The following is a 27,958-nucleotide window of genomic DNA, read 5'->3' as shown; positions in this document are numbered from 1 at the left end:
GATTCTGATGCCCACGTTTGGGGACCATCAGTTAGGAGGTCACTGCAACAACCAGGTGAGGATTACAAGTCAGGGGCTTGAACTGAGACGGTGAAAACAATCCCTTCTCTTAGAAGTCACGTAGCCCCAACTCCCACTATCGTGTCGAACTCCAATGCCTCGTTGTACAAAGTAGCCTGGGGGCTCATTTCCCTCTCCCAGGGAGAAAGGCGAGGAACTTAATAAAAGGCTGGTGGCTCACCAGGTATGAGGTTGAGTGGCCGAAGAGGAGAAAGCCCCTGTCACACCAGGGCGACACTGGATTGAGGCGTAATGTATGTGCTATTTACAGGGCTTTTCATGGCCTCACCCTGAGGACTTCTGATTGGCTTTAGGGCAGATCTATCACTCATCTTCTGGGTTAGAGGTGGGTGGAAGGTCAAGCACGACCAATACAAAACCACTCCTTAGGTAAGACCCTGCCCATCTAGCTTCCTGTTGCTGTCCATCAACCAACTCGTGGGCGGGACTTTGCCTCCCGCCAGTTGGCTGGTGAACATGTCGTTCACTCTTCAATGGGTATCCGGTTGGTGCCCTCTACCGTCCATCAGTGACATTTCACAGACCTATTGGCCAAACCAACGTCGCTCTCGATACCTCTCTTTGATTGGTTAGTAGTGCTGTCGGTCCCCAATGTACAGACCTCTTATTGGTGAACGCTGCCGTCGCTCGGGCGGTGGCGGGCTCCGGGATTGGCGGGTGCTAGGCGGGCGGTGTCAGGCTCTCGGTGGCGGCGGAGGCGGCGGAGGCCAGGGAGGAAGATGTCGTAATGAGCGGTGGGTCTTGGCCGCTGCCGGCGGGGTCTTTCCGGCCCCCAAGGGTCGGGAAGACGGGCAGAGGCCGCAGGGAGGGGGAACTGGGGCCGGGGGTTGCCCTCTGGGGCCGGGCCTGGCGCCGGGGCCCGGCTCCGGGAGGGGCGGGGGAGGGAGGATTCCCGCCCGGAGGAGGAGCGGGGCTGGCCAGCCGGGCGGAGGCACCCGGAAGGGGGCGTTCGACTCCCCGCCCCCTCGGAGCCCGCTGGGCGGGAGGGCGGCGCTTCCGAGGGCTGGCGAGAGGAGCGGGCACCTGGGGCCGGCCTAGTACCCCCTCCGCCTGGTTGCCGACCTGTCTCAGCGCTGTCCGGCAGGTGGATGTTGCCTGGGTCTGCTCCGAAGAGGCGGCCGATGCCCCTGGCGCTCGCACTGTGTTCGGGCGACCTTCCTGCACTCTTAACTCTAGGTGCTCACCATCCATTCAGGGTTCTCCCGAGTGCAGAGAGGGGCAAGGGAATGCTTCAAATTCAGACAGCGCCAACCATGTGGGCACTGCTGGGCATAGAAGCCAACCTGCTAACCGATGTATCCCAATCTAGAGATGGTGTCAGGACACGAGGGCACTCCCTAGACCAATGACCTCTCGCCTTAGACTGCGAGTGGGCAAAACCTTTTAATGTGCTCACTTGGCTCCTTGAACTTCCAGCTAGATATCTGCAAGCTCTTAGCAGAATTGTGAGATGGTTAAGAACTTGTTGACAGAGCTTCTATTACAAGTCCTCTGGAGGGAACTGCTGAATCCCAAAGGCCAGGCACAAACCTAAGAATGAACAGAAGAAATAAAATGGATACTTAACTTTCAATCCACCCCGCCTCTATCCCCATTGCTGACTTAAGGATCTCCGCCTCTTACCCGTGCTTTTTGGCTTACGTTCTGGTGGCTTTCTAATTTTAGTTGAAAAAGAACTGTGTCTTTGGGCAATAGAGAAACCTGTCTTCGCTGCATTACTTAGTTTTGATTCCAATATACTGTCTTAATTGTTTCTTAATTAACTTTATCCAGAGGGATGCAGTCTGGCTTTTTTTAATGCACATTTTCCCAAACTTTGTTTCTTTTTCAGAGGTTACATGTTGCTCATTTATTTGTTTCCTAGAGAAAGGGAAGAGCCAGTAGATATACGAATCGGTCCATGGTCCATCATTAGACTGATTTCATTGCAGCTAGAAGGGTGAGAATTGTTTCAAGGTACACTAACATGCACTGTCTAAAATTCCCATGTTGTACCCCAGAAGGCATTAAGGATCCAGTGGAGGGCTAAGTATTGAGTTGGTATTTTGGATAAGATTTTTCGGGCTAGGAAGTTTAGGGTGTGGCCAGCTCACAGAGAGCCTGGGAAAGGAATGATGGTGGAGTCCACACCATAGGAGTAATTTTAATAACACAAAGAAACCTGTTGTCTGCAATAATGAATATAACTGTAGTGACTTGTTTTGTTTTAAACTCTTATGTGTGATGAAGGGGGCAAATCTGTCAACCTATCAGTTGGGCAGATGATGTCAGTGTTCCAGTGGTTTCTAACAGGCATTAATACTTGCTGGAAATGGATTCTCATTGGCTGGGACGATTGGTAAGTTTTCTGATTCTGGTTCTTCCACTTGGTTGTACAGAGGCTTAACCTCTTTGTTTAGAAGCAGCAGCAGCAACAACAAAAAAGCTAGTCTGACATAATTATGAACCCCCTGAGCTAGGCTTAAAGATACAGTCTCTTTGCCAAAGAGACCCAAGTGGTTAGCCAGTTCATAATCAGATCCTCACGTGACTGCCCAGGAGGGAGAACTGGCTCCAGAAGGAGAGTTTGGCATCACTGTTGATAGCACATAGACTGGCCAGCTTTTTTTCCCCTTAGATTCTATAAAAGTTTGGGCCCCTGGAGCCCTGTCAGGAGAAGCTGTAAGAAGATTTTGGCAAATGTCTGAGTAAAGGAACCTCATGGCGTAACAGCAGATAGGGTAGTTCATTTTGATATCTTGGCTTTGAACTTCCTCTTTCTCCTGCTGATTAACAGTAGCCTTTTGGAGAAGTTGCAATGTTCCTTATAGCCTGAACAGTCAGTTCTTTGCCATAGGTATGTGAAAATTCTCAAGCTTGCTTTAAGCAAGTATTGCCTGAGGGCTGTGTGAAGACTTCTAAGCTTGTTGCAGCCAACCAGTAGACCCTGGTATTGACTTGGGTTCAGCAGTCTTCAGACTTTGCTCACCCCCATTTCTGTGATGGAAACTAGCATGTTCTTCAAAGACTTATCTTCACTCCCTCTCTTCTCTGTATACACACAAATTGGAAGCCTCGCTTCCAAAGATTGAAAAGTTTAGGAATTATTTTGGAGGGAGTGGGCAATAGCCACAGAGTGAAAGATGCAGAGAAACGCTACTGTACAGTGTGTGTAGAATATTAAATTATAGAAATGTGGTGGTAGGAACACTTCTGGATTTAAACAGTTACATGGTTCAATCTGAAGCCTTGTGGGCTGCAGACTTGGCGTAAAATCTACTTGGAGAAGCTCTGATACTTTCTTAGGAGTTTTTTGGGAAGCTCTGGAGTGTCCCTTTGGATATCTTAACTGAGTTTGTGAACTTCTCAGCAAGTTCTAAACCAGGAACATTTTGGCTTACATGCTAGACCAAACTAGTGCAAGCTGGGCTGAGAAATGGACATCATTATGGAATGCATTTGTTGATGTTTTTGCTTATTTGGTTTTTGCTTGTTTTGGTTTGGATCCACATGCAACTCATTGCATGAATTCTAGGCCTGTTGAAGGAGTGGGGGAAAGGTTTCTCTTCTTTTCTTCAAAGAACCAGTGCTTAGATCTTTGTATTTCTGAAATGCAGTTGAAAGTCTCTCTCTTAAGAAGTTCATTTCTGAAATGCAGTTAAAAGTTATTCCTCAATTATCAGCAGGTCTTTTTTTTTGGCTGACAGCATTCTCTTAAGAGGCCTCAGGGTAGGGAGGTCTCACTTTTCTGTCAGTTGTCTGTTGGAGCTGGGGAAAAGGAAGAAGGTAAAAACTTGGGGCATTACTAACTCAAGGGCATTGTCAGCCTAAATAGGACAGGGATTAGAGCGTGCCCTTGAGGAATTGCTCCCAGGTAGTACTAATGGATCTGTGCCAGTTGACAGGATTCCAAAGTGGAAAACTGATTTTCTGCTGCTGAAGAGCGAGCCCAGAGTCAGTGCTCCCAGCCTGCGGGAAGCCGTGCCTCCCACTTGGGTCTAGGAAGCGCTCTTTCCAGATTCTCTGAAGCTGCCACTGGTACAGGGAATTACTGTGCTTCTCGTCAGGGTGGGCTTTGGACTGGCGTGTTCTAGATTGATGAGCTCTGCTCAGGAGCGATGGAGTATGAAAGGGCGAAGTGCCCAGTTTCAGATGTTTCTCATTTGGCCCCCCAGTGAGTAGCTCTGAGCAGTTGTTGACATGTCAAGGCTGTTTGTGTCACAGGAAGAGCATGCTTACAGACCAACTGTTTGAATTCTTTCTTTGGACATTTCGTTCCTTAGCTACAACATCAGAATTGCATGCTGTACCTGGCCAGAAGCCCCCACACATCACAATGCAGAGGTTTCGTGTGGATGACTGTTATTTTTGATGGCTAAGGGCTCTGAGATTCCGTTAAGTGGCCTGTTTCATTTCAGCCCCAGAGTGAAAATGGCTCAGGAACCAATAGGTACCGGGCTGCACATTTCCAAATGTCCTCTTTCTAGAGCTTCCTCTTGGGGTATTTATTACCTCTCCTATGGGACTTGGTGGAGTCACAGTGTCCTCTCAAAGAATGTGAATGATGAAAAGAGACAGCAGGCAGAAGCGTGTGATTGGGAGTATTTCTGCTCTTGGTCAGTCTCTAATTGGAAGTTTCAGATTAGCCTAAAAACAGACCAAAACATTTCCCAGCCTTCAAAAAAATAATTGGTAAACCAGTCCTCTCTTCCCAGGGGAAATGAAGTCACCACTGGTTTCACAAGCCGATCCCAGCCCAGGGATTGACTCACAAATAAAGGTGCCAAAGCAGAGAAAGCATGTGTTTTTTTACATAATCATATTCTTTAGGGGGAAAAGTATAATTTGGATTCTTTTTTTTCCTCCTGTTCTCCAAGACAGAATTCTGAGGCCCAGTCTTCTTTGCACCATTTCCTGGGACTGCTTCTTGCTTCTGTCTGAACGGAGAGTTCTCACCATCCCCTGCTGCCCCGTGTCCCCACTCATAGTGTGACCCACTAACCCAGGCAGCATGCAAACTAGCTAATGACACAGTCACATTTTGGGGAGAGGAATTCAGGGTAGAGACAGATAAGAGGTATTCATATAGCATGTACCCTCATGTTAACTCACTTGGAAAAGAACTCCCTTTAATATATGTTAATTGAAAGAGGCATGGCAATGTAGTGCCTGGGGTGTGGTGATGAGGTGTATGCTTTGTGATATTTGTCCAGCAGCACGACTGGACTGTGCCGGCCCACACACGGGTTTATCCAGTGTGAAGTGACTGGTGGGCTTGAGAGTTCCATCAGGGACTGGATCAGCTGAGCCGACCTGGCGAGCAGATCACAGATGAGCCCAGTGCCAGGATATGCAAATCTGCAGGTTTTCTCCTTTGGTTCTTGAATTCCATTTAGGCTCTCCCACTCTGCAGCCTCCAGGATTCATTCATTCATCCATTCAACAAATATGTATTAAGCACCTACTATGTGCTAGGTAGGGAGGAACATCAGTGGTTAAAGAAGTCCATGCCTTTAGGAAGCTTACATCATAGTGGGAGACAATAACTAATAGATATTAGACAATGAAAAGTGCTAAGGAGAAAAACAGATGAGAGGATGAGAAGAATGTGAGGGGGTGCAATTGATCCCGGGCTCTCGGGGAAGGTCTCCACGAGAAGGGGACGCTTGAGTAAAACCGTGAAGGAGGGGAGAGATTTGAGCCATGCTCAGCCTGGGGTGCGGGGCAGAGAGCAAGCTTTCAAGCAGAGAGAACCGCACATGCAAAGGCCCTGAGAAGGGGTCAGACCTGGTCTGTTCAGGAACACAGGCAGGCCCTGTGGTTGAAGCAGTGAGGGAGAGTTGAGAGGGGATAAGTCAGAGAGGTCATGGGAGACAAGTCACACAGGGCCCTATGTGTCTCTGTGGGGACTTCGGCTCTTACTTTGAATGGGAGATGGGATGCTACGGGGGCTCTGCGCAGAGAAGTAACATCATGACATAAGTGTGATGGGGCTCACTGGGTGCTTGTTGAGAAGAGGCTTCGCAGTTATCGAGGCAAGAGAAGATGGACCGCACCTGGGTGATACGAGGTGGCGGTGACAGCACTCAGATTCTGAGTATATTTTGAAGGTAGAGCTGAAAATGTTTGCTCATTCACAGGCAGAGTGTGGACAAAAAGAAGGGCTGAGGAAGACCCCTAAGGTTTTAGGGCTGAGCGGCTGGAGGGATGGAGCTCCATTCATTGCAGGGGGGAAGTCTGCAGGAGGCACAGAATTAGGGAGATACCGGTAGCCCTGTTTGGGCCCAGTTAGATTTCAGATGCTTATTAATACATCCAAGTGGAGACTCTTGTAGGCAGTCAGATATACAAGTCTGAAGATACAGATTTGACAGTCATCATTATATAGAACCTATGTTATTGGTTTTTAAAGTTACCCTGTTTCCCCGAAAATAAGACCTAGCCGGACAATCAGCTCTAATGCGTCTTTTGGAGCAAAAATTAATATAAGACCCAGTATTATATTATATTATACTATACCGGGTCTTATATTAATTTTTGCTCCAAAAGACGCATTAGAGGGCCGGCCCAGTGGCTCAGGCAGTTAGAGCTCCATGCTCCTAACTCCGAAGGCTGCCGGTTTGATTCTCACATGGGCCAGTGGGCTCTCAACCACAAGGTTGCCAGTTCAATTCTTCGAGTCCCATAAGGGATGGTGGGCTCTGCCCCCTGCAACTAAGATTGAACATGGCACCTTGAGCTGAGCTGCCGCTGAGCTCCCAGATGGCTCAGTTGGTTGGAGCACATCCTCTCAACCACAAGGTTGCCGGTTCGACTCCCACAGGGATGGTGGGCTGTGCCCCTGCAACTAGCAACAGCAACTGGACCTGGAGCTGAGCTGCGCCCTCCACAACTAAGATTAAAGGACAACTTGACTTGGAAAAAAAGTCCTAGAAGTACACACTGTTCCACAATAAAGTCCTGTTCCCCTTCCCCAATAAAATCTTTAAAAAAAGAAAAAAAGATGCATTAGAGCTGATTATCTGGTTAGGTCTCATTTTCGAGGAAACACGGTATGAGTCTAGATGAAATCACTCAGGAAATAGGTGTAGACAGAAGAAAAACAGGTCCCAAGACTGAGCCCTGGGGTGGCCCAACCATTTAGAATTTGAGAGGAGGGGAGGACCCAGCAAAGGAGTCTTAGAAGAGGTAGCCAGAGAGGTAAGGAGGCCAACCGGGAAGTGTGTCGTGGAGAAAGTTTCAAGGAGGAAGGGTTAACTGTCAGATCAACATAGAAGATGAGGTCTAGAATTAACTGGTAGCAAGTTGGTGGTCACTGGTGGCGTGAGCAGTTTTTTTTTTTAAACTTTTATTTACTTTAAGTGTGTTTTCCCAGGACCCATCACCTCCAAGTCAAGTAGTTATTTCAATTTAGTTGTGGAGGGCGCAGCTCACAGTGGCCCATGTGGGAATCGAACCGGCAACCTTATTGTTAAGAGCACCGCCCTCTAACCAGCTGAGCTAACCGGCTGCTCCCACGTGAGCAATTTTTGTGGCATAGATGGGGAGGGGGCAGCCTGGTTAGAACAGAATCAAGAAAGACTGGCAGGAGAGAAATTAGGGTCAGCAAAAATAGGTGACTCTTGAAAGTTGTGCTTGAAAAAAAAGAATAATGGATCTTAGCTCATGAAGGGAATTTTAATTTCTTGATGAAATTGTGGACACACATCAGGGTCATGGGCTGAGGCTGGGGTCCCAGCTGGGAGCAGGGAAGACTAGACGGCTTCTAGGGTGTCTGGGTGGAGCCAAGGTCTCCATTCTTCATTTACCTTCCTCTGGCATGTGGCAGCAAGCCATGGCCCAGAGGTGTTCTTAATCAAAGTCAAAGAAATTCCTTTCGTTGTTATTGAGATTTTTTATATGGTTATTATGATGGCTGGAGATTTACGTCTCAGCAGTGTTCAGTGCAATTTGAAGTCATTCACAAGCTGATTCTCTTAGCCCATTTATCAGCTCCCTTTGAGGTCCAACTTTGTTCTCTAAAACCAGCCTGGCTTGCTTTTCCCTTACCAGCTCTGAATTCTTCTAGGCTGGGCAACTGGGAAAGACTAGGCTTAGAAACTGTTTTATTGGCCTTAGGCCCAGCTAAGGCTGACCAAAATAGACAGCAGAAGGACTGTTTGTGCGGAGTGAAATTCCTCCGGGGAAAATACCACAGCAGGAGGCCAAGAAAACCATAGCTGGGATGGTAGGAACCCATGAGGCAAAAAAAAAACTCAGTCCCCACAAGGCCTGGCTGTGGAATTTGAGCCAAGTTCTTTCCCAGAGGGAAAAGAGCTTCCTCAAGCCTACTGTTGCGGTATTTCTGTGCGCTCATTTTCTCTCTCCTTCCCTGGGTCTCAAGAGTGGTGAAAGACCGTGGAACAGCTTGCCCCTAGTCTGATGGCCAGGGCTTGGGTCCCTCTGAGGCCTCTTCCTGTTATGCAGGGCTCCCTGATCTGCCTATGGAAAGACCCCGAGGACAGAGACACACTTCCTCCTGAGGTGGCGGGGGAAGGTGCTGTGAAAGGTGCTGTGGGGCCTACACACTGGCACATAGCGGGGCACTTGCCCCACACCTTGTGGGGTGGAAGGGAAGAGGTCAGGAAAGGCTTTCCCTGAGTAAGTGAATTATAAAGGAGCTCTGAGGCACGACGGGAAATAGACAAGTGGGAGAGAGCACACTTAGGCTCCAAGTGAGAGAGGGCGTGTTGTACTTCCAGAAACGGAGGAAACTGAAGTACATATGCGACTGGGAGAGCTGAAGGGTGACAGATAAAATAGGAGAGGTGGGGGGGAGGGGAGGGGAGGGACAGATTGTTTTGGCCTCTGTAAGCTTATCATAAGATCGACTGGAAGCTCTTGAAGGGTTTCGTCAGGGGAGTGGCTGGATGGGATTTGTATCATAGAAAATTCTTCTGACCAGATTGTGGAGGCTGCATAAGAGGGGCTGGAGCTGGGAGGTCAGTTTTGAAGGCTTTGGGCAGTATTCCAGGCTGAACTCAAGGTGCTGAATCCTGGGATAATGGTGATGGAGAGTAGGAGCAATGAGGAGACTGGAGAGGATTGATATCTAGGAGGTAGACTCATGAGGACTCGATGATTGACTGGCCCAGGTTTTGCTGTGAGTGGAAACACCAGAAGAGGGGCTGCTTTCACCAAAGACATTACTTAACCTGCAGGCACTGAAGGGTCGCTGTGCTCTGTACCAGGCTTGGTGTAGCGGTTCAGCAGTGAAAACAGACTGGCCCGTTAGGGGGCCCTCCTATGACTGAGAGGGAGACATTAGCCCATGATTATTTAAGGGTGATGAGTGTTACCAGAAAAATTAACATCATCTCAGGGGGCCTGGAAGGCCTCTCTGAGGAAATGACATGCCAGTTACATAGTGAGCCCTCAGGACATTTTGTTGAGGGAAAACCCAGGCTGAGACCTGAAGGCTGGTAGGTGTTAGCTAGCGATGAGAGAAGAGCTCTAAACAAGGAAAAGGCAGCAGCAGAGATGAAGGCTCGTCACGGATCTGGAAGAAGCCCCTGGTGCTGGGGATGAGAAAGCTGGGGAGAGAAGGGGCAAAGCTGACGGGTCAGTGTTGGAAGTTCTGTGGGCAGCCCAGTGGAGGGTCTGCGCTCAGAGGACAGACCTGGGCATCGTCAGCCTATGGAAGGTACCTGAAGCCACGTGAGTGGACACCGTCACCCATGGAACAGGTATTGGCTGAGAAGGACAGATGCTGAGAAACATCAGTATTTAAGGGGTGGCAAACAGAAGAGGAGCCCACAAGGGGAAGAGGTGGTCAGAGAGGTAGGAGAAAATCTGGGGATTTCAAGGAGGTGGGAATGGTCAAAGGTCAAGAACTGAAGAGGGTCTTTGGATTTAGCAGTGAGGAGGTCCTCGGTGACTTGGGCAAGGGCAGTGTCAGCAGAGAGCTGGGGTGGAAGTCCCGTGCCACTGCTAGGGAAATGAGCACGTGAGAAAGGAGGGGGACAGGGAGGTTTGGCCAAGGAGAGAGGAAAAGACGGCTGGAGCTGGAGGGGCCAGAGGTGGAGCTAAAGGATCTGATATCAAGACCTGGGATGCTCAGGGGATGCTTTTCTGCTGCTCTTGGAATTACATTGACTTCCATTATGGGGAAAGGAAAGTCAGGTGTGGGCCCATCGGGCACTGGATGCCTTGTTGGATGTCCTTGGAAGTTTTCCTTGGAGCCCAGGAGAGCGTGTATAATAAATACACTGCAAAACTTTACCAGACAAGGGACAAGTTTTAGCCAACCAGAACTAATGAAAAGTCTGAAAGACAGAACTCTGAATAAATGCAGCCTCTTCTTTCAAGAGTATGCAATAATCCCACTTACTAATGTTGCTAAATGTGGGTTTCAGTGATCGGATGTAAACTGCTGTTAAAAGCAAACAGCACGATTAAAATGGTGGGAATGCTATAAAATCACTACATAACTGCCTAAGTGTCCCTTTGCAGTCTTCATACATTATTTAGCCTCACTTTGAATGGTATGAAGGAAAGGTTAAGCACAAATTTATGTCCAAATTACACATTTTCAGTATAAGGTTCCAAATTAATGAGGTTCTAAAGTACTTTGATCATGGTCTTACAGTTATGCATCTACGCTATTTCTTAACCACTTCTCATTTCCAAACACCAACTGGAAATGCTTCTCTTTTCCCTTTCATGGTTAATCTCTGGATATAATTCTGCAATGGCAGGGAGATTGGTCTCTGTTTGGTTGCCCAGATCTGCAGGCAGAGGTCACTAAGCTCTGAACGATGCTTAGGAGAAACATTGGTTTGCATCTAGAGGAGTATTTCAAGAGCCAGCTGGGGAGGAAAATGAAACCAAACTGAAATGGTGCAACATCGTCAAGCACCAGCAGTCTGCAACTTGCTTCCATAGATTCTGATGCCGTTTCCTAGCTGAAGACTGACTCAGAGCCCTGCCTGGTGTCCAGACAGTTTGGGTCCAGGTTAATAATAACTGCAGAGGGAGAAAAGGAGACGAGTAGGAAGCATTAGGCCAGTTTTCATTTTGTTTGCACTCTGTCCATCCTGCTCTGCCGTCCTTCCGTTTCATAATAGAGGATGTCTCAGGGAGAGCCACTCACTAGTTTTAGCCAAGTGAACCTGAGTCCAGGGAGCCTCCTGGGAAAGCCCCTGCCTTCCCTTCCCAGCCCTGCCAGCAGCTAACTCATCTTGTGTTTTTATCAGCACCGTGGTTTGAGAATTACAAAAATCTTAAATGTTATTCAGTCCAACTTCCCACCCCATCTAGACATCCTGTCTCCGACAGAAACATCCTGCCTCTGGCTAAACCATTCCAGAGAAGGAAGATTCCACCTTTTGAAAGTTTTTCCATTCTATTAATCTGAAATCTGCCTTCTTGAAATTTCCACCCTGCAATCTTGGTTCCACCCTTTGAACCCACTGATGGAATAAATACCCTGGTGGGTATCGCTCCTCTGGCATCCTGGTCACAACCATTGCTGCTCTCCTCTGAACCAGCTCCCTTTGCAAATCCCCCTTTCAAAATGTCCCAGAGAATGAAACCTGACACTCCAGATGTGGCCCAAGTGGCAGAACACACTAGGACTATTATTTTTCTTCTATGATTGAACTTTTGGAAATGCAGTCCAAGTTGCAGTAGCTTTTTTGGCAACCGCATCTAGATTCTGTTGGCTCCCATTTAGCTTTGAGTCAAAAGTACTGGGGTTTTTCACGAGACCCACTATTAAGCTCTGTCTTCCTGTCCTGTATACATGTGATTTTTGTTTTTAACCTAAGTGCAGGATTTACTGAACTTCAACGTTTAAACCACCATTGATTACCCACTATGTGCTCAATGCTTTTCATATTAATCACTGACACCTCCCGGAATCCCGTGAGAATGACATCACCTCTGTTCTACAGAAGGCGCAGTGGTGCTGAGAGAGGAATGCCCCAGGCCCCCACTGATGGCAGCACAGTCCGAATTCTCATTTAGGGCTGGACCTCGTGCACAGACCAGTTTTTAAAGATCTCTTTAAAGAACTCTAATACTGACACCCATTGTGTTTACAGCCCTTTTCGGTCTTGTGACATCTGCAGGCTGAACTTGCCTTCTAGTTTTTTGCATGGTTTTCCAAGCTTGGGACATGGATAGGCTACTCTAAAGCCACGTCTACCAGCTTCTAAGGGCACAAAACCAATTTAATGAGTCACAATCAGTATGAAATAGAGTAGAAAAATATCAAAGTCTATCACATGTACTAAGGGCGGATTTTGTTTCTGGAAACTTATTGCGTGAGCACACGACAGGGAAGTGTGTGGGTGTATGTGTGTGTGCGGGTGCACATGCACACTGGGTCTTGATGTAAATTGTTTTGATAAATGTTTATGGTCTAAATAATTTGAACATCGCTGCTCTAAAGAAAAAATGTTTTGAGTCAACTTGGATTGTTTTCATGAGGCTACAACTTTAGTTAATCACACACACAAATCTGTGTATCAACTCATTGATCTAGCCCCTATAAAATTAATAACTACAGAAAAGTCAGTAAAATTCAAACCCACAACCTCATTCTGGGAGGACATTTGACTGAACCCGGATCAGCATAAGCTCGGCACAGACGACACCCAGCTGCCTGAGTTCCTCACGCCTACCTGCAGTGTCGAGTGCCGAGCGACAGTCCTCCCACGTTTCTGAAGAGCCGTTACCCCTCATTTTGCGCAAATGTATCCTGAGTTAAATGGGCAGAATTAAGTTGTCCTAATTAGCCCACGCAGTTAGTGGTGCCAAGTGGCACCACACAGTTGTAAACACAGGCCCTGAAATGTGCAAATCTTGGTTAAGCAGCAATCACCCAGCAGTCTGTAGTATTTGTTCATTTTAAAAAAGATGATCTTCTCAGTGAAAACATAGGAATAAAACATTGTGGTAGAGAAAGCATAAGCCTCCGAGGAAAAGCCTGCAGACCCCGGTCCGGGTCCCACCCCTAGTTTGAGACACCCCAGTTGACCTTGCAGCAGCCAACTGCTCAGGATAGTGTGGATCTCAGCACTTACATGGAGGCATGTTCAGCTTAGCCCCCAAACTAGACTATCATCCTGCCTGCAGTTTTTTCCCTTCTTGTTCATAAGAATGTTATGAAAATGTCAGTCAGATGCCTTGTTGAAAGAAAATGCACAGGGTTTTTACCATTCTCCTAGTGTATTCATCCAAAACCCCATAGAACAGGTTTGTTCAGCATGACATGTTGTTTTTGCAACCCTGTGCCTTTGCCTTCTGATCACTGCTTCCTTACCTCCGTAACTGTAGTACTGTCCAACCATTTATTTGTTCTAGGATTTTGCCAAGGATCAGTGTCTAATATTTCAGGATCTACCCATACTCTGCATTTTGCCCAGAGCGCTCACACAGTTTACAAGTGTGCTGCGAATTCTCTCCTATTCTGGAGTGCAGTTTGTGTGGCCTTTGGGTCTGGAAACCATTTAAGGCCTGGATTCAGTTCTTTCACCTTCTCTTTACCTTTTCCCATTAAGAATCTTTCTCCCAAAGAGAGAAGCCAGAGGCCAGACAAATTGAATGGTTCCACTTTCTCCCCAACCTCTGACCTCTTTTCCACAGATGCCCAACAGGGGCTCAGTGCCTCAGCCATTCTGCCTTTTGAAGTCTCTGAAGTAATACCCTTCTTGTTTCTGTACTCCCGAAATCTACTTTGCAAAGGTCTAGGATACAAGCCTGGCTCTGCCCAGTGTCCTTTCCCTCAATATTTATGAACTATGAGATTGCTTAGGTTCTTGTCCCCAAATTTCATGATTTCCATTTTACCTATCTTTCTCAATGCTCTTTATTTATTTTTTTAAAATATAGGCGAGTATATTTTATTGTGGGAAAATGACAAAACATAGCAAAACAAGGAGAAAAATTCTTGTAAGTCAAGCAAAATTCAACCACCAAGAGATAATGGCTTTTAACATTTTAGCATGTTTTTCAGACTTTTTCCTGCTACATTCATATGTAGAAATATGTACATTTAAACAAAAGTAGAATTTATTCTCATTATATTCAGTGATTAGCTTCCTAGTCTTGGTGCTACTTCTGAGGTTGGCTAGGTGATACCTAGTACGGGGCCATACCTATTGTCCTACGTAAAAGTGTAAATTCACTAAAGCTGTTCCCCATGTGCTGTAGATCAGTACCCGGACCACCGGGCCCTTGTGGTGAGGGCTGAGCACCCAAGGCTTTAGCATGGACCAGGTGTGTCCCTGTCAGGGATCCTGGCTGAGCAAAGCTTCTCTGCCAGGCTGGCTTGGCACCTGGCTATAGCAGCAGTGAACAGGAAGCGTGGAGGATTCGCTGGGGGAGTTCCCCCACCCACCATATGGGGGTTCCGATCTCGCTGGGGAGAGTCAGCAGTGCCCCCCAGAGAGGCCTCCGTTAGGTGGCACAGCTTATCACTGAAGCCACTCTTGGCATAGTCTCAGTACCTTCGTGTTTTCCTAGGCTTTATGGTGGCTGGAGGGGACAGTCAGGGGAGGTAGGATTAGCTGTCCTCACAGGCTTGGACGGCTGAGTCTGAGACGAGGGAGGGTTGTCTACTGAAAAGAGATGTAGGGTTGCTAACCTTGAGTGGGGAAGTTTAGGGAAAGGTCATGAACAGCTCTTGGACAAGCAGCAGCGAGTGGAGACCAAAAGAAAATCTGAGGCGAGGGGGCTTGGGTTCTTTATGGGCATCTTGTGCCTGACTCTTTTCTTCCACCAGATCCACAGACCAGCATGGCTGCCACTGCCGCTGTCAGCCCCAGCGACTACCTGCAGCCCGCTGCCTCCACCACCCAGGTGAGTGGGCAGTGGGCTCTGAGGGTGGGGGGCCACATCCGTCTGGAAGGACTCACTGACGCTGCCATTAAACCACAACTGAAAACACTGCACTGGCTCACTACAAATACCCGAGGGTAGGAGGCAGGGGAAGGTTCCGTCATCACTGTTTCTGAACTAAGAAACCACGGCCACTTAACCAGAGGTGCCATAGTTGGGTCAGGCAGAAAAGCAGGCTTAGACTCAAGGTCCTTCTGCCGGACCCCAGTGGTCATATGAGGAAAATAGAGACTGTGTCCCCCCACCCCAGAGGCTCTTTGCTTGTAGCCTCCAAAGAGCAGCTCTCCCCAGTAGAGGAAGTCATGTCTCACGCACTAGAAAAGACTTCACCAGACGGTTTATTCCTCCTGTTGCTCCTCCCTTTCTCATTCCCTCCCTCCCTTCTTTAATCCTTCCTCAGTTGAGGAATTGGGATCCCTACTCCCTGTGACCAACAGGAACTCCACCTAAGAGCAGAGGGTGGTTCCTTCCCCTGTAGAAACTGGCCAGTGGGGAGTAACTGGTCAGCTCACGCTGTTTGTTCACCCTGTCACCGAGTGCTTCTGGGCAGCTCCTTCCTGAAAAGACATTTCCCACCCTTTCTCCCTTACTTACTCAGTGGAGAAAGCAGCAGGGAAGGGGAGACAGAACCACTGCAGGAAGTGGATGCTGGCACCCTGCCTGCCACAGAGGCGGGGAGGAGTCTGCCAAGAGGAGAGGATCAAAACCGGCATCAGGCTCTCGTGTCTGATTCCTTTTCTCCACTTGGTTTTTTTGCAGGACTCCCAGCCATCTCCCTTGGCCCTGCTTGCTGCGACATGTAGCAAAATTGGCCCTCCAGCTGTTGAAGCTGCTGTGACGCCTCCTGCTCCTCCCCAGCCCACACCACGGAAACTCGTCCCTATCAAACCTGCCCCTCTCCCTCTCAGTCCCGGCAAGAATAGCTTTGGAATCCTGTCCTCCAAAGGAAACATACTTCAGATTCAGGGGTCACAACTGAGCACATCCTATCCTGGGGGGCAGCTGGTGTTCGCTATCCAGAATCCCACCATGATCAACAAAGGGACCCGATCAAACGCCAACATCCAGTACCAGGCAGTCCCTCAGATTCAGGCGAGCAGTTCCCAGACCATCCAAGTACAGCCCAGTCTCACCAACCAGATCCAGATCATCCCTGGTACCAACCAAGCCATCATCACCCCCTCACCGTCCAGTCACAAGCCTGTCCCCATCAAGCCAGCTCCCGTCCAGAAGTCGAGTACGACCACCACCCCAGTGCAGAGCGGAGCCAATGTGGTGAAGCTGACAGGTGGAGGCGGCAACGTGACCCTTACTCTGCCTGTCAACAACCTTGTGAACACCAGCGACACCGCTGCCCCCACTCAGCTCCTCACAGAGAACCCCCCCACCCCGCTGTCCAAGACTAATAAGAAAGCCAGGAAGAAGAGCCTTCCTGCCTCCCAGCCCTCTGTGGCCGTGGCTGAGCAGGTGGAGACGGTGCTGATTGAGACCACGGCAGACAACATCATCCAGGCAGGAAACAACTTGCTCATCGTTCAGAGCCCGGGCGGGGGCCAGCCGGCTGTGGTCCAGCAGGTCCAGGTGGTGCCACCCAAGGCCGAGCAGCAGCAGGTGGTGCAGATCCCCCAGCAGGCTCTGAGGGTGGTGCAGGCGGCATCTGCCACCCTCCCCACCGTCCCCCAGAAGCCTTCCCAGAACTTTCAGATCCAGGCAGCTGAGCCGACGTCTACTCAGGTACCACGCACACCCTCTGCACCTGCTTTCCTGTCCTTAGCACTACTTGGCTAGTGATCCATCCCTCTCAGCTTGCTTTCGAAAATGATGCTGACTCATCTCCTGATCTGATCTGAGTGTTGGGAGTCTATCGTTTGGGGTGGGCAGTAAGTGGCTACTTCCGCCTGACAGGCGGGCTCTCCTCAGTTCAGAGGGCCAAGTACAGCTTAGCTGTAGAAATCAGATGAAACATATCTATATACCTACATTTTGGCCCACTTTTTCTTTATGGGAGTCTTTTGTAGGGGATATGTAGGGGGCAAATACCTAATTTTTATTAATTTTTAAAAAAATTATAGAATTATATACTCAGAACAGTAGCAAGAATGAAACAATTCCGGTCAGAACCATAGCATTTGATACAAAGTAAGACAATTAATGAGAAAAATGACAAGAAAACACCAGGAAGCAGGTGCCTACCTTGATGTAGGAACACTTCGGCTAGATTCATCTGGGATGTTGATGTACTTGGCTCTGTGAGGCAGGTTTTATTCTTTGTGTATGCCTATTAAATGCCAGAGGTTATGCCCACGCTTCAGATGGAGCACCTGGCACTCAGAGAAGTTATAAAGTATCCAAATCTCATGGTACATAGATGACAAGAGCCAGGGTTCAACTCAAATGTCAAACCCCACGCTTTTCCGTTTTCCACCTGGACTCATGTTTTATGTGTGGCAGGTGCTTCAATTAAAATTCAGGACAAGGATTTCTTTTTTAATATTAAAAAAACCCTCTTTCTAGTAAGGAATTTATAATCTAGTTTTCTATAGAGGACCAAGGCATCACAGTGAGTGACAGTAGGAAGTTCGGCAATCTGCTGGGTGAAGTGCCCTTGAGTTTGAGCTGTGGACGTGTAAGTCATGAGGGCCTGCCCTCGAAGGCCTCCTCCCTGCTAGCATATTATGTATTGCCAAGTGATTTTCTCTAAATTGTTTCATTTATTTATTACAATATCTGTGAGGTTCCATTATCACTCCTACCTTAAAAGGTGAAGAACTGGGTGAAGATATCTGCACAGGTGCACACATCCTCAGCAGTGCCTCCCCTCCGTTCCCTGAGGTTCCATATCTTGAGATTGATGGAGGCAGGTCTTTCTAAGGAAATAATCATACATATGCAGAAAGATTCAGCTTTCTTAATAACAACGTATTTTTCCATTATCTGGAGGTGCTATCTATTATACAACTAATGCCCTGTTAACTATATATCTAGACTCTTTCCAACCTTAGAGCTAAATAAATTCCTAAAGTGGGTTAAAGGATATGCATATTTTCAAAAAATGTATTCTGTATGAGAGATTGTCAATCCATGGGCCTCTGGTCAAAGCTAGCCCACCCATCTGTTTTTGTAAATAAAGTTTAATTGGAACACAGACATGCCCATTTGTGCTGCATTTGCACTACAAGACAGAGACCTCGTGGTCTGCCTAGCTGAAAAATATTTAACATCTGCCCTTTACAGAAAAAGTTTGCTGATCCCTGCTCTACGTTATGAACAAAAAATGTTCTAGTAACAGAAAACTTCAGATGCACAGAAAATAGCAAGGATTTGCAAAAGGGACACATACCAGAAAACTGGAAGTGAAATTTGTGTGTTTATTAGGAGATGACATGAAGTTTGTTTGCTTCCCTTTAACTGAGAAACAGTCATAAGTAATCCAGGGGATCAAAAATAACCCCAGTCACGATCACAGCAGGACTTTTTTTTTTTTTACAAAGAATTTTTCCCCCTGAATCATTGGAGCATAAGTTGCCACCATGATCCCCTATCACTTCCAAATGCTTTATAGAAAGTGTGTAATTCATCCACACAAGGGCATTCTACATAACAAGGCAACCATCAAACTTAGGAAACCAGCAATGAAACACACTAATGTCTCATTCAGAGACCCTGTTCAAGTCTCACCACTTGCCCCAATAATTCCTTTGTGGCAAAAGGTTCTCATCCAGTATCATACATCGCGTTGAGTTGTCACGTCTCCCTAGTCTCTTTCACTATGGAACAGTGCCTCAGTCTTGATTTGACTTTTTTGAAGGCTACAGGCCATGTATTTTGTAGAATGTTCCTTAGTGTAGGTTTGTGTGATGTTTCCTCATGACTGTATGCCAAACAAATGTATACACATGATTTGTATTCATCTTTTGTTATCAGTATATATCGAGTATTACAATTTTAACACAGTTTTTTCCTTTCTCAAGATGTGTACATTTTGGGGGCACTCTCTGTATTTATAGAAAGTTTGCAAAGATAGTACAGTGCACTTCTTACCTGGCTTCCCCCATTATTAAACATTTTAATTACTAGGGTATATTTGTCAAAACTAAGAAACTGACATTGGTACATTACTGTTAACTAAAGTCCAGACTTGATTTGGATGTTACCAGTTTTTCCATGAATATCCTTTCTGTTTCAGGAATCAGTCCAGATGCCACATTACACGTGGGGTGCAAGTCTCCCTAGGCCCCTCTGGTCTGATAGCTTCTCAGTCTTTATTTTCCATGATCTGGTCAGTCTTGAGGCACGTTGGTCAGGTATCCTATCGAGTGTCCCCGTCTGGGGTTAGGGGTTTTTAGAAAGAATAGCACAGAGGCAAAATGCCCCTCTCATTACATTATACGAGGGGTACATGGTGTCCACACAGCACCCCTGAGGCTAACCTTTATCACTTGGTTAACGTGGTGTTTGCCAGGTTTCTTCATTGTAAGTTGCTGCTTTTTCCTTTCTCTATTCTTTGGAAACTAGTCGCTAAGTCTCCCACCTTCTTGGGTGGGAGTGGGGGCTGAGAATTAAGCTATACATCCTGGAAGGAAGTACCTGCATAATATTATTTGGAATTCTTCTGTAAGGCAGATTTGTCTCTTCTCCATGTATTTCTCTATTCAATCATTTATATCAGTATGGACTCATATATTTATTTTATACTAAAGGTTATAATTTAATACTGTGTTTATTTTGTTGCTCACGTTGTTCCAGCTTTGGCCATTTGGAGCTCTTTCAGTTTGGCTCCTGTATCTCTAGGACATACTCTCAGTCTCTCTTTTTTTTTTTTTTTTTTTTAAAAAAAAGCTTTATTGAGATACTCACATATCATGAAATTCGCCCTTTTAAAGTATACAACTCAGGGGTTTTTAGTATACTCACAGAGTGTGCAGCCATCACCACTATCTAATTTTAGAACATTTTCATCACCACAAAAAGAAACCTTGAATTTAATGGTCACTCCCTGTTTGCCCCTCTCCCCAACCCCTGGTACCCACTAATCCATTTTCTATTTCTATGGATTTGCATATTCTGGACATTTCATGTATGTAAATGGAATCATACAATAAGTAATCTCTTGTGTCTGGCTTCTTTCACTTAGTGTGATGTTTTTGAGGTTCATCCATGTTGTAGCATGTGTCAGTGCTTCATTCCTTGTATTTTCTATGTGTCTGCATTTTTCCAGCCCCAGTGTATTTTTCCAGCCCCAGCCCTGGGATCAACCACTTCTCCTCGGAGTCCTGGTTCATCTTATTGAAGGATGTGATAGCAGATTTTTAATTGTCATTCTCTTCTCCTCCATTTGTTTATTTATGTCTATATGGACTTACAGATTCCTATTTTATTCGATGGGCTAAAATCCATTTGTATTATTTTTTTTTTGATGTTCAAATTGTCCCATAATTGGCCAGTGGGAGCCCTTTCAAGTTGGCTCTTGTGTCCTTTTCACATGTCATCACCATTCTTTAAACACTTCCTTACTTTCTGGTACAACAGTTATTCCAAGCTCTTCTTTGCCCCCAATCCTGGACTTAGCTATTCTTCCAAGGAGACCTGGTTCCTTTAAGTAGAGCATGGGACCGGAAGCTAAAACCTGGGTGCTGGGTGAGCTCCTTGTTCCTGTAGTGTTGTTGCTCATAGTTGACAGAGCTAAGAAGTATCTACAAATATACAGACATATGTATACGTATGTACTACCTAAAGATATATGCATGCACATACGTGTATGCACACATACATTTACATTTATCTATGTATCTATTGATGTGAAAACCTGAGTTTCTACTAATACCTCTAATTCCCATAGGGTTCCTTCTAGTTTTCCCCCTTTCCATATTTATAACTCCCTTCTCTGACAGTGAGAATCCTCACTTCCATTATCCGTAATATATTTCCTGTCTGAGTCCATCCCGTGTACCTAACCGGTCTCCCACAGCTGTCTCAGGTTTCCTATGTGGACACCTCAGCCAGCTGGGGCTCTAACACCCAGACCAGGCTGCTACTGCCACTCGCCCTCAAGTGCCCTCCTCGTCCCATCAAGCTCTAACATGGGTATTTTTAAGCCTTTTTATACATATTCCCAAATTTCCCTCCAGCAAATCTAGACCACTTCACACTCTCAGTCATACTGTATGAGTGAGTGCCTATTTTCCTGCTGTCTCACCAGCAATGAGCATTGCCAATCTGAATTGGAAAAAAACTGTTCCTCATTAATTGTGCCTCCTTCGAGCTGTTTTCATTTGTTTGATGGTCATTCACACTGCATCTTTTGTGAGGTCACCATTTAGTTGCCTTCTAATTCTCCAGTTCTGAGAATTGGCAATTCTGTTTTTCCATTCGAAGTAAATTAAATGTTTGGTTTCAAACCAGCAGTCACCATTTACCAGTTTAGCAGCCCTATGGGTGTCAGCTGTGTCCGGAAGTAGGGTCCGGCTAGTTGGAGAAGAGTTGGGCGGAAGCACTCCCAGTTCTCAACGCAATCAGGCAGATGACACTGTCGTGAAAGCGGCAGGGAGTGCCGCTGGGTCGGTCTGTCCTGGGGCACTGACTTCTTCTCTCTGGCCCCTCCCAGGTCTACATCCGGACGCCTAACGGTGAGGTGCAGACAGTCCTTGTCCAGGACAGCACCCCAGCAACAGCTGCAACCACCGCTACCACCACTTGTAGCAGCCCTGCGTCCCGTGCTCCCCATCAGAGCGGAACCAGCAAAAAACACTCCGCCGCAATTCTCCGGAAAGAGCGGCCCCTGCCAAAGATCGCCCCTGCTGGGAGCATCATCAGCCTGAACGCAGCCCAGCTGGCCGCCGCCGCCCAGGCCATGCAGACCATTAATATCAATGGAGTCCAGGTCCAGGGTGTGCCCGTCACCATCACCAACACTGGAGGTGAGGAAAGGCCCCGGGGCCGGGACTGGGCAGTGCGCCTGTTCCCCTGCACGAGGGCACTGGGGGCCAGCCCCGGGCTTCCCAATAGCGACAGTGAGGATACTGCCCGGCGCTCACCTCGTCCCTTCCAGCTTAAAAGGTGTCCACTTGGTCCTTACAGCAGCCCTGTGAGATAGGTTAAGATGCATGCTGGCCCCACTGACAGCTGAAGACCTTGAATGTGGTGGAGAAAATAAGATCCACTCAGGAAAACTCCCCAGCTAACACAAACACAGCTTAGTTTTGTCCAGATCAAAGACAGATGTTCAAGAGAGGCCCCAGGTTAAGAAATTTGAAGGCTTCTAGAAAGGAAGAAAGCCTCGAGTTAAGGTGGGAAGGAGTGGCTTGTGCTGCACTTCTGTTGAGAGGAACTATTTGGTAATTACAGTGTGAAAGCCACCGTGCAAATCGTCAAAGGGACATTGTAGCTAGCTACCTAACAAAAATGATTCCTTGCCGCCTGTAGCTGGGTGAAGGGCTCTTTTCAGGGTGGTGGCACCTTAACACCAGCAATCAGCGACACTCCCCTGCTTTGACTGGCTTTCTGCAAGTCCTAGAACACTAGAACTGCTTCCTTACTCTTATTAACAAAAATCCCCGGACACTTTCGTGAGAGCAGAGTTGGTATCTCACAAAGGCCTAACGCTGGAGGAGATTCTGGAAGAAACACTCCAAGAGAAGACCCTTCCCAACTGAAATATGTGGGCAGTGTCTGGAAGTGGATTCGGCCTGTGGGGTGTAGTGGTCAGGGCATTGACTCTGAAGTTGACCACTGGGTTCAGATCCCAGTTGTCCCACTTACTAGCTGTGTGACCTTGATAGGTTACAGAGCCTCAGTTTCTTCAACTGTGAAAGGGGGATGATGTACCTACTTAGTAGGATTATGAAAGTTAAATGAGTTAATACATTTAAGGGTGTAAAATGGTATCTGGTATATAACAGGCTCTCGAAAATATTGCTGCTGTGATTATCTTATCGTGCAGAAGGGAAGAAGGGTGTCAGGCTTCCTCTTCTGCCCCTTCAGGCTTCCTCACCCTGAACCTTGCCCTCCTTCTCCCGTAGGGCAGCAGCAGCTGACAGTACAGAATGTTTCTGGGAACAACCTGACCATAAGTGGGCTGAGCCCCACCCAGATCCAGCTGCAGATGGAGCAGGCCCTGTCTGGAGAGGCCCAGCCTGGCGAGAAGCGGCGCCGCATGGCCTGCACATGTCCCAACTGCAAGGACGGGGACAAGAGGTAATGGGGGGGAGGAGCCAGACTGCCAGCCTGGCATGTGCCCTGTTCCCCAGGCCTCTTCCTGGGACATGGACCAAGAGGGTACCAGGTAGCGGCTCCATACCACCTGGCCCTCTCCCCTCTCCTGTGCTCTCTGACCGGACTCTTCCTCTCCATCCTGTCCTGCCCCCACCTTCTACCTCCTCCCTTACTCCTCTTCCCTTTCCCTCTACCGCACCCTCCATCCTCAGGTCTGGAGAGCAGGGCAAGAAGAAGCACGTGTGCCATATCCCCGACTGTGGCAAGACTTTCCGGAAGACGTCCTTGCTGCGGGCCCACGTGCGCCTGCACACCGGCGAGCGGCCCTTTGTCTGCAACTGGTTCTTCTGTGGGAAGAGGTTCACGCGGAGTGACGAACTCCAGCGGCATGCCCGTACCCACACAGGTCTGCTTCCCCTCCGCAGTGGTATACACCTGCCCACACGGGGCTCCTCACCCCCCGCCCCTCCCCTGGCACGCCTGCCCCCACAGAGGTCTGCCCCTGGCCTTGCACCCCCCACACTCCATGGCCCTCAGTGACATCAAGATTCCTGGCCCTGCCAAGGAACTGCCTCACTGAGCGAGAACTACAGACTGCCTGTAGCTCAGGGTTCTCAGGGTTCCAGGACTGCCCAGGAAATACCTGCAAGCCATTCTACCTACAGTGTTTCCGTAAGTGATGTATGTCCTTTGCATTACGTAGCCTTGCTAACTTCTGCCATAGCTGCATAGGTACTTATTTAACAAGCACTGACGTAGTGTGCCAGGCACTGGACTGCACACTTTGCAGACTGACTGATTTAATCCTCACAATGATTCTGTGGGAGGGAACTTGGATTATGGCCGTTTTACTGAGGCCAGGTCACGCAGCTAGTGACGGGTGGAGCTGGGTTCAGACGCAGGCCTTCTGACTCCCACTTCCACACTCTTAATCACTACCCCACACTGCCTTTCCTACAATTACTTACTGATTTTCCTGACATTGTTTTACTATTTTTACTCATTTATGTCCAATAACTATTATTTTTTTGACATTACAATGTTGATATCAAAGTTACATGTTTTAATGCACTGGCAAATAAATACAAAACTATAAAAGTGAAAAATGTTCATCCATCTACCACCTAAAATTGTCTTGGGTATCTCCAGTGGTCCACACATTGCATGTGCTTTGAGAACGGCTGCTATAGTGAATGCTCCCAGTGAGCTGACCCGTCCTGGAATGGGGGATGGGGACACGGGACCCAAAGCTCCAGTTCCTGGCCAGTGTGGCGGTGTGGGTCATGCCCACCCCTCAGAATAAATACTCTGAAGAATAAACACTCAGAACAGCAGCTGACCTAGCCCGGTCAGTGTGGTTTGGACTAAGTAAGTGCTGGGGGCTGGCAGGTCAGAGTGGAGAGGGGTTTTCCTGCCAGGGGGAAGACATTGAGCCAGAGGGAGTCAGAGGGACGAAGATCAAAAGAAAGCAGGTGACAGCTTACAAGGGAAGAGTCCTGGGTGCAGGGGCACAAGTACAGCGTTTCAGGCAAGGGATGAATGGGAACAAGTAGACTGGAGAGTGACGTCAAATGGGGGGTGGGGGCAAATGAGAACCCACCAGAGTTCAGATCAGCAGACCATAGGGAGCAAATATGTGAGCAGGAAGTGGGCCAAGTGTGGTGACAAGGTGACATCAGCTTTACAGGGTACCCCTCATATCTCACACGGGCTCCTCCTCTTTCGGGGCTGGGACAGTGTCTGCACGTGGGCTCTGTGAGTGATGGGCCTCTCCTCTTCCCAGGGGACAAACGCTTCGAGTGTGCCCAGTGTCAGAAGCGCTTCATGAGGAGTGACCATCTCACCAAGCATTACAAGACCCACCTGGTCACGAAGAACTTGTAAGGCCAACTGAGGCAGGAAGCCCTGAAGATGCAATCCCCCGTCTGTGTCCTGCCTGGGCCCCTGGTGGAAAAGAGGCCCATGGCTGTCCTGGGTCCTCCCCCAACCCCTCCCTCCTGTTCTGCGACTGTCCCCACAGGACGGGGCTCTGCTGCCCCATACTCGCCTCCTGAAGCCTGTTGGCTCTGCCCTGGCGCTTCCCTCTTACCAGACCGCGGACACTGGCCATGCCCAATGAGACGTTCTAACCCAGGACGAGTGGGAACCCTTATTTCCAAAGGAAAAACATAAATTTCACTCCGTCGAGGAGCAAAGTGAGCCCCCTCCACCCCCAACACTGCCGGAGTCGCATCATCGTGCCATGCCCCTCTCTCCTGCACCTCCTTGGCCCCCCGGCCACGTCGGACGCCCCAGGCCCTACACCCAGGGCACCACTGGCATCCACCTCCAGAGAGGCTCGAGAGGCCGCCTCTACTCCACACGCCCCAGCCCTGCCACAACTCTACTCCAGCACATTCCAACTTTCTATTTAAAAAGTAAAGCTACCCACAGACTCCTTGATCCCCCTTTTTCTAAGGAGAACGTTGCCTTATACTCTACTTCAGATGATGAACACTGTGTATTGTGTGTGCTTTAAAAGTTTTATTTAATTGCTCCCTTCTTCCTGTCCTTGTTACCCTCTCATGCCTGCTTTCAGTTTAGGGTTTTGGGGGGCAATGATGAGCATATTAATTTTTTTCTCACTCTAGCAATTCTCTTTTCTAAATGACACAGCATTTCAACTCGAATCTGGATTCAGATAAAAACGTCACAGCCTGAACCGCTCTCCTTTCCTCTCATCTCACCCACCCCTACCTGCCCACGCTCTACTATGTACAGTGTATATTGTATAATAGACAATTGTGTCTACTACATGTTTAAAAACATATTGCTTGTTATTTTTGAGGCTTTTAAATTAAACAAAATCCAACTTTATTTTTAGTTGTAACTGCTTGAGGTATGTTTTATGAATTAAGTGACGGATTTGTTATCCTTTATTAACGATGTACTTTGTTGCTCAGCACTGGGCTGATAAAAATTTTTCTCTTGCTAATAAATTTAGTTGCCTGAGGCAAAATCTGCAGCTTGGCAGTACAGCTTCCTTTGTCTTTCACCTCAGAGAGCTCAGAGAGGAGACTCACAGGAGGGACCCTGGGTCTCCCAGAGCACTCCACACTGGGACGAAGGTAGGACCTTGCTCTCCTGACTCGAAAAGGGCTGCGGCCACACAGACCTTGTGGCCCTGAGCACCTGGGTGGGACCTCCAGGGGGGCAGGACCTAGTGTAGGTGTTGCGCTTTCTTCTCTTCTATAAGCCAGTTTTGCCCAGATCAAAGCAGGCGCACTCTGTTCAGATTCAAGTCACAGCAATACCTTCCTTACCAGCACGCTACTTCGTCCCACTCAACTCTCTCACTCCCAGACAAAGGCTTTGGTCTCAGGGACTGCTAATAAGAATTGTGTGAGAGAGAGCCAAGAGGCCAGTCACTTCCAGAGGGCTAAGGAGTCTGGAGAAAACAATTCCCTAAGGCCAGGATCCCTTCCCAGGGTGGAGGACCATGCCAGAGCCCACCTCTGTCCAAGAGAGGACCAGGACCACAGATTCTGCTTTTCTTCTATCCCCTCACCCCAGCACCAAGGAGGGCAGTGAGCTTATTTTGGTTTTAGCAAGTGCTGCAGATCCGAAATTTTGGTGGGGGGTTTTGTGGGGAGCAGAGAGCTATTAAGGAGATGTGGGTTGTGAGGCTGTGCTGATTGAGACTGGAGCTAGCTCAGTGCACTGGCAGGGGCCTGAGAGCATCTGGGCTGAAGGCAGAGGCGAGTGGTTCTCAGAGAATAGTAATGCTCTCTCCTTATAAACGACGATGCCTTTTACTCACCCCTAAAGCACACAGCCAAGGTTGGTGAGTCTGTGCAGAGTGGCAAGGCTCCTTTAGAGCTATCCATTCCCCTACTAGACTCCTTTGTCTCCAGCGGCCTGCATTTGCAAGCAAACAGCTTTTCCTTAGAGCCAGTCCTTTCTGACTCACATCAGCCGGAGAAATAAAAGGGAGATGGCTCTCCAATGGATCACAGGTTCTCTCTCCCTGATCACTTCATTAACAGGCAGAGAGACCAGTCCTACTCATACCTAAGTCCTTTGGGCCATACGAGACCAACAACTGAATCTACTCTGGCACGGAAGCCTCTTAACGCGCCCATCAGCCCTACATCTTATCGCTGTACTGGCAGGAGGAAGTTGGAAGGTATTTTTCTCTCTTCTTCACGCATGGCTTGTACGGCTGGAAAACTGCCTTGCTGTGTTCTGAATCAGGATTGGTGGAGAGGAGAATATTAAGAAATTGACCTCTTTCTGCCACATGTTCCCTATTGGCTTTGCTCTCAGGCACAAATAATTATCCTTTCCTGAGAGCTGATTCCAAGTCATCTACTTTCCACTTCAAGTGCGGAAACTGACCTGACTCCTCTGCACCCTTTGGAAATGAGGGTGCCAGCTCCCAGCAGGCAGAACTGCATGCTGACACTTGGGATTTCCCTTCTCCAGGGAGACACCTGGGAGGCACTGGCCATCTGCCTCCCATGGGATGCCTGAGTTAGAAAGGGAGCAAGAGAATGTCTTCTGCCCAACCCAGGTGATGGCATGAGGACAGAATGGAGAGACCTGGTGGCAAATTAGTTCTCATCTGCTGTAACCCACCCCTTAATTACCTTCGAGTTGCAAGGGGTGGGGACTGCTGGTGTGATGCCGCCCTAGCTCACCCCAGGCTAGAGGCCTCCCCAGGACACCAGGTTGAAAACCTGGGGGCAGGCCATCCCCAGCAGCTCGAGAGTGGGGGCCATGCTGCCCAAGTTCCCTCCTCTGCCCCTTCCCTTTTTAGGGTCAT

The 27,958-nt window shown here is 48.1% G+C and overlaps 2 protein-coding genes and 1 long non-coding RNA gene across 6 annotated transcripts in view; 1 reads left to right on the top strand and 2 right to left on the bottom strand.

Moving 5' to 3' along the window:
- SP6 (Sp6 transcription factor) overlaps positions 1-798 on the bottom strand; it is a 42,231-nt gene extending 41,433 nt beyond the window's left edge. Inside the window, exon 1 of the mRNA XM_033089036.1 lies at positions 683-798. The gene's annotated coding sequence lies outside the window, so the exon portion shown is untranslated. The remainder of the gene's footprint in view (positions 1-682) is intronic.
- Positions 701-26,155, top strand: SP2 (Sp2 transcription factor). Of its 2 annotated transcripts, none has more exons than XM_033089032.1 (7): positions 701-815; positions 14,828-14,904; positions 15,703-16,677; positions 21,548-21,860; positions 22,962-23,136; positions 23,367-23,560; positions 24,938-26,155. In XM_033089032.1, the coding sequence occupies exons 1-7, from the start codon at positions 809-811 to the stop codon at positions 25,036-25,038; spliced, it is 1,842 nt and encodes a 613-aa protein (XP_032944923.1). In that variant the 5' UTR covers positions 701-808; the 3' UTR covers positions 25,039-26,155. The 2 variants fall into 2 exon arrangements, with proteins under 2 accessions (XP_032944923.1, XP_032944925.1); XM_033089034.1 differs by lacking the exon at positions 701-815 and adding an exon at positions 9,735-9,785 and having other exon boundaries at positions 24,938-25,866.
- The window catches only part of LOC117012657 (uncharacterized), a 32,200-nt gene continuing 5,063 nt past the window's right edge, over positions 822-27,958 (bottom strand). For 2 of the 3 annotated variants that reach the window (XR_004421214.1, XR_004421215.1), the window contains exons 2-3: positions 17,697-17,810; positions 822-1,611 (exon numbers count right to left, since the gene is read on the bottom strand). This is a non-coding gene — a long non-coding RNA (uncharacterized LOC117012657). Of the gene's footprint in view, positions 1,612-17,136; positions 17,811-27,958 lie in introns of all 3 variants that reach the window. The other variant, XR_004421216.1, reaches the window with a different exon arrangement.

The sequence above is a fragment of the Rhinolophus ferrumequinum genome, chromosome 21 (assembly GCF_004115265.2).
Source record: "Rhinolophus ferrumequinum isolate MPI-CBG mRhiFer1 chromosome 21, mRhiFer1_v1.p, whole genome shotgun sequence".
Taxonomy (NCBI): Eukaryota; Metazoa; Chordata; class Mammalia; order Chiroptera; family Rhinolophidae; genus Rhinolophus; species Rhinolophus ferrumequinum.
This window is presented reverse-complemented; position numbering and strand designations above follow the sequence as displayed.

What these genes read in the sequence shown, in the direction of transcription:
- SP2 (XM_033089032.1), top strand. An exon ending in CTGAGCCGACGTCTACTCAG is followed by an intron (nt 16,678 to 21,547) that starts GTACCACGCACA and finishes GGCCCCTCCCAG; the next exon opens with GTCTACATCCGGACGCCTAA. An exon ending in CACCATCACCAACACTGGAG is followed by an intron (nt 21,861 to 22,961) that starts GTGAGGAAAGGC and finishes CTTCTCCCGTAG; the next exon opens with GGCAGCAGCAGCTGACAGTA.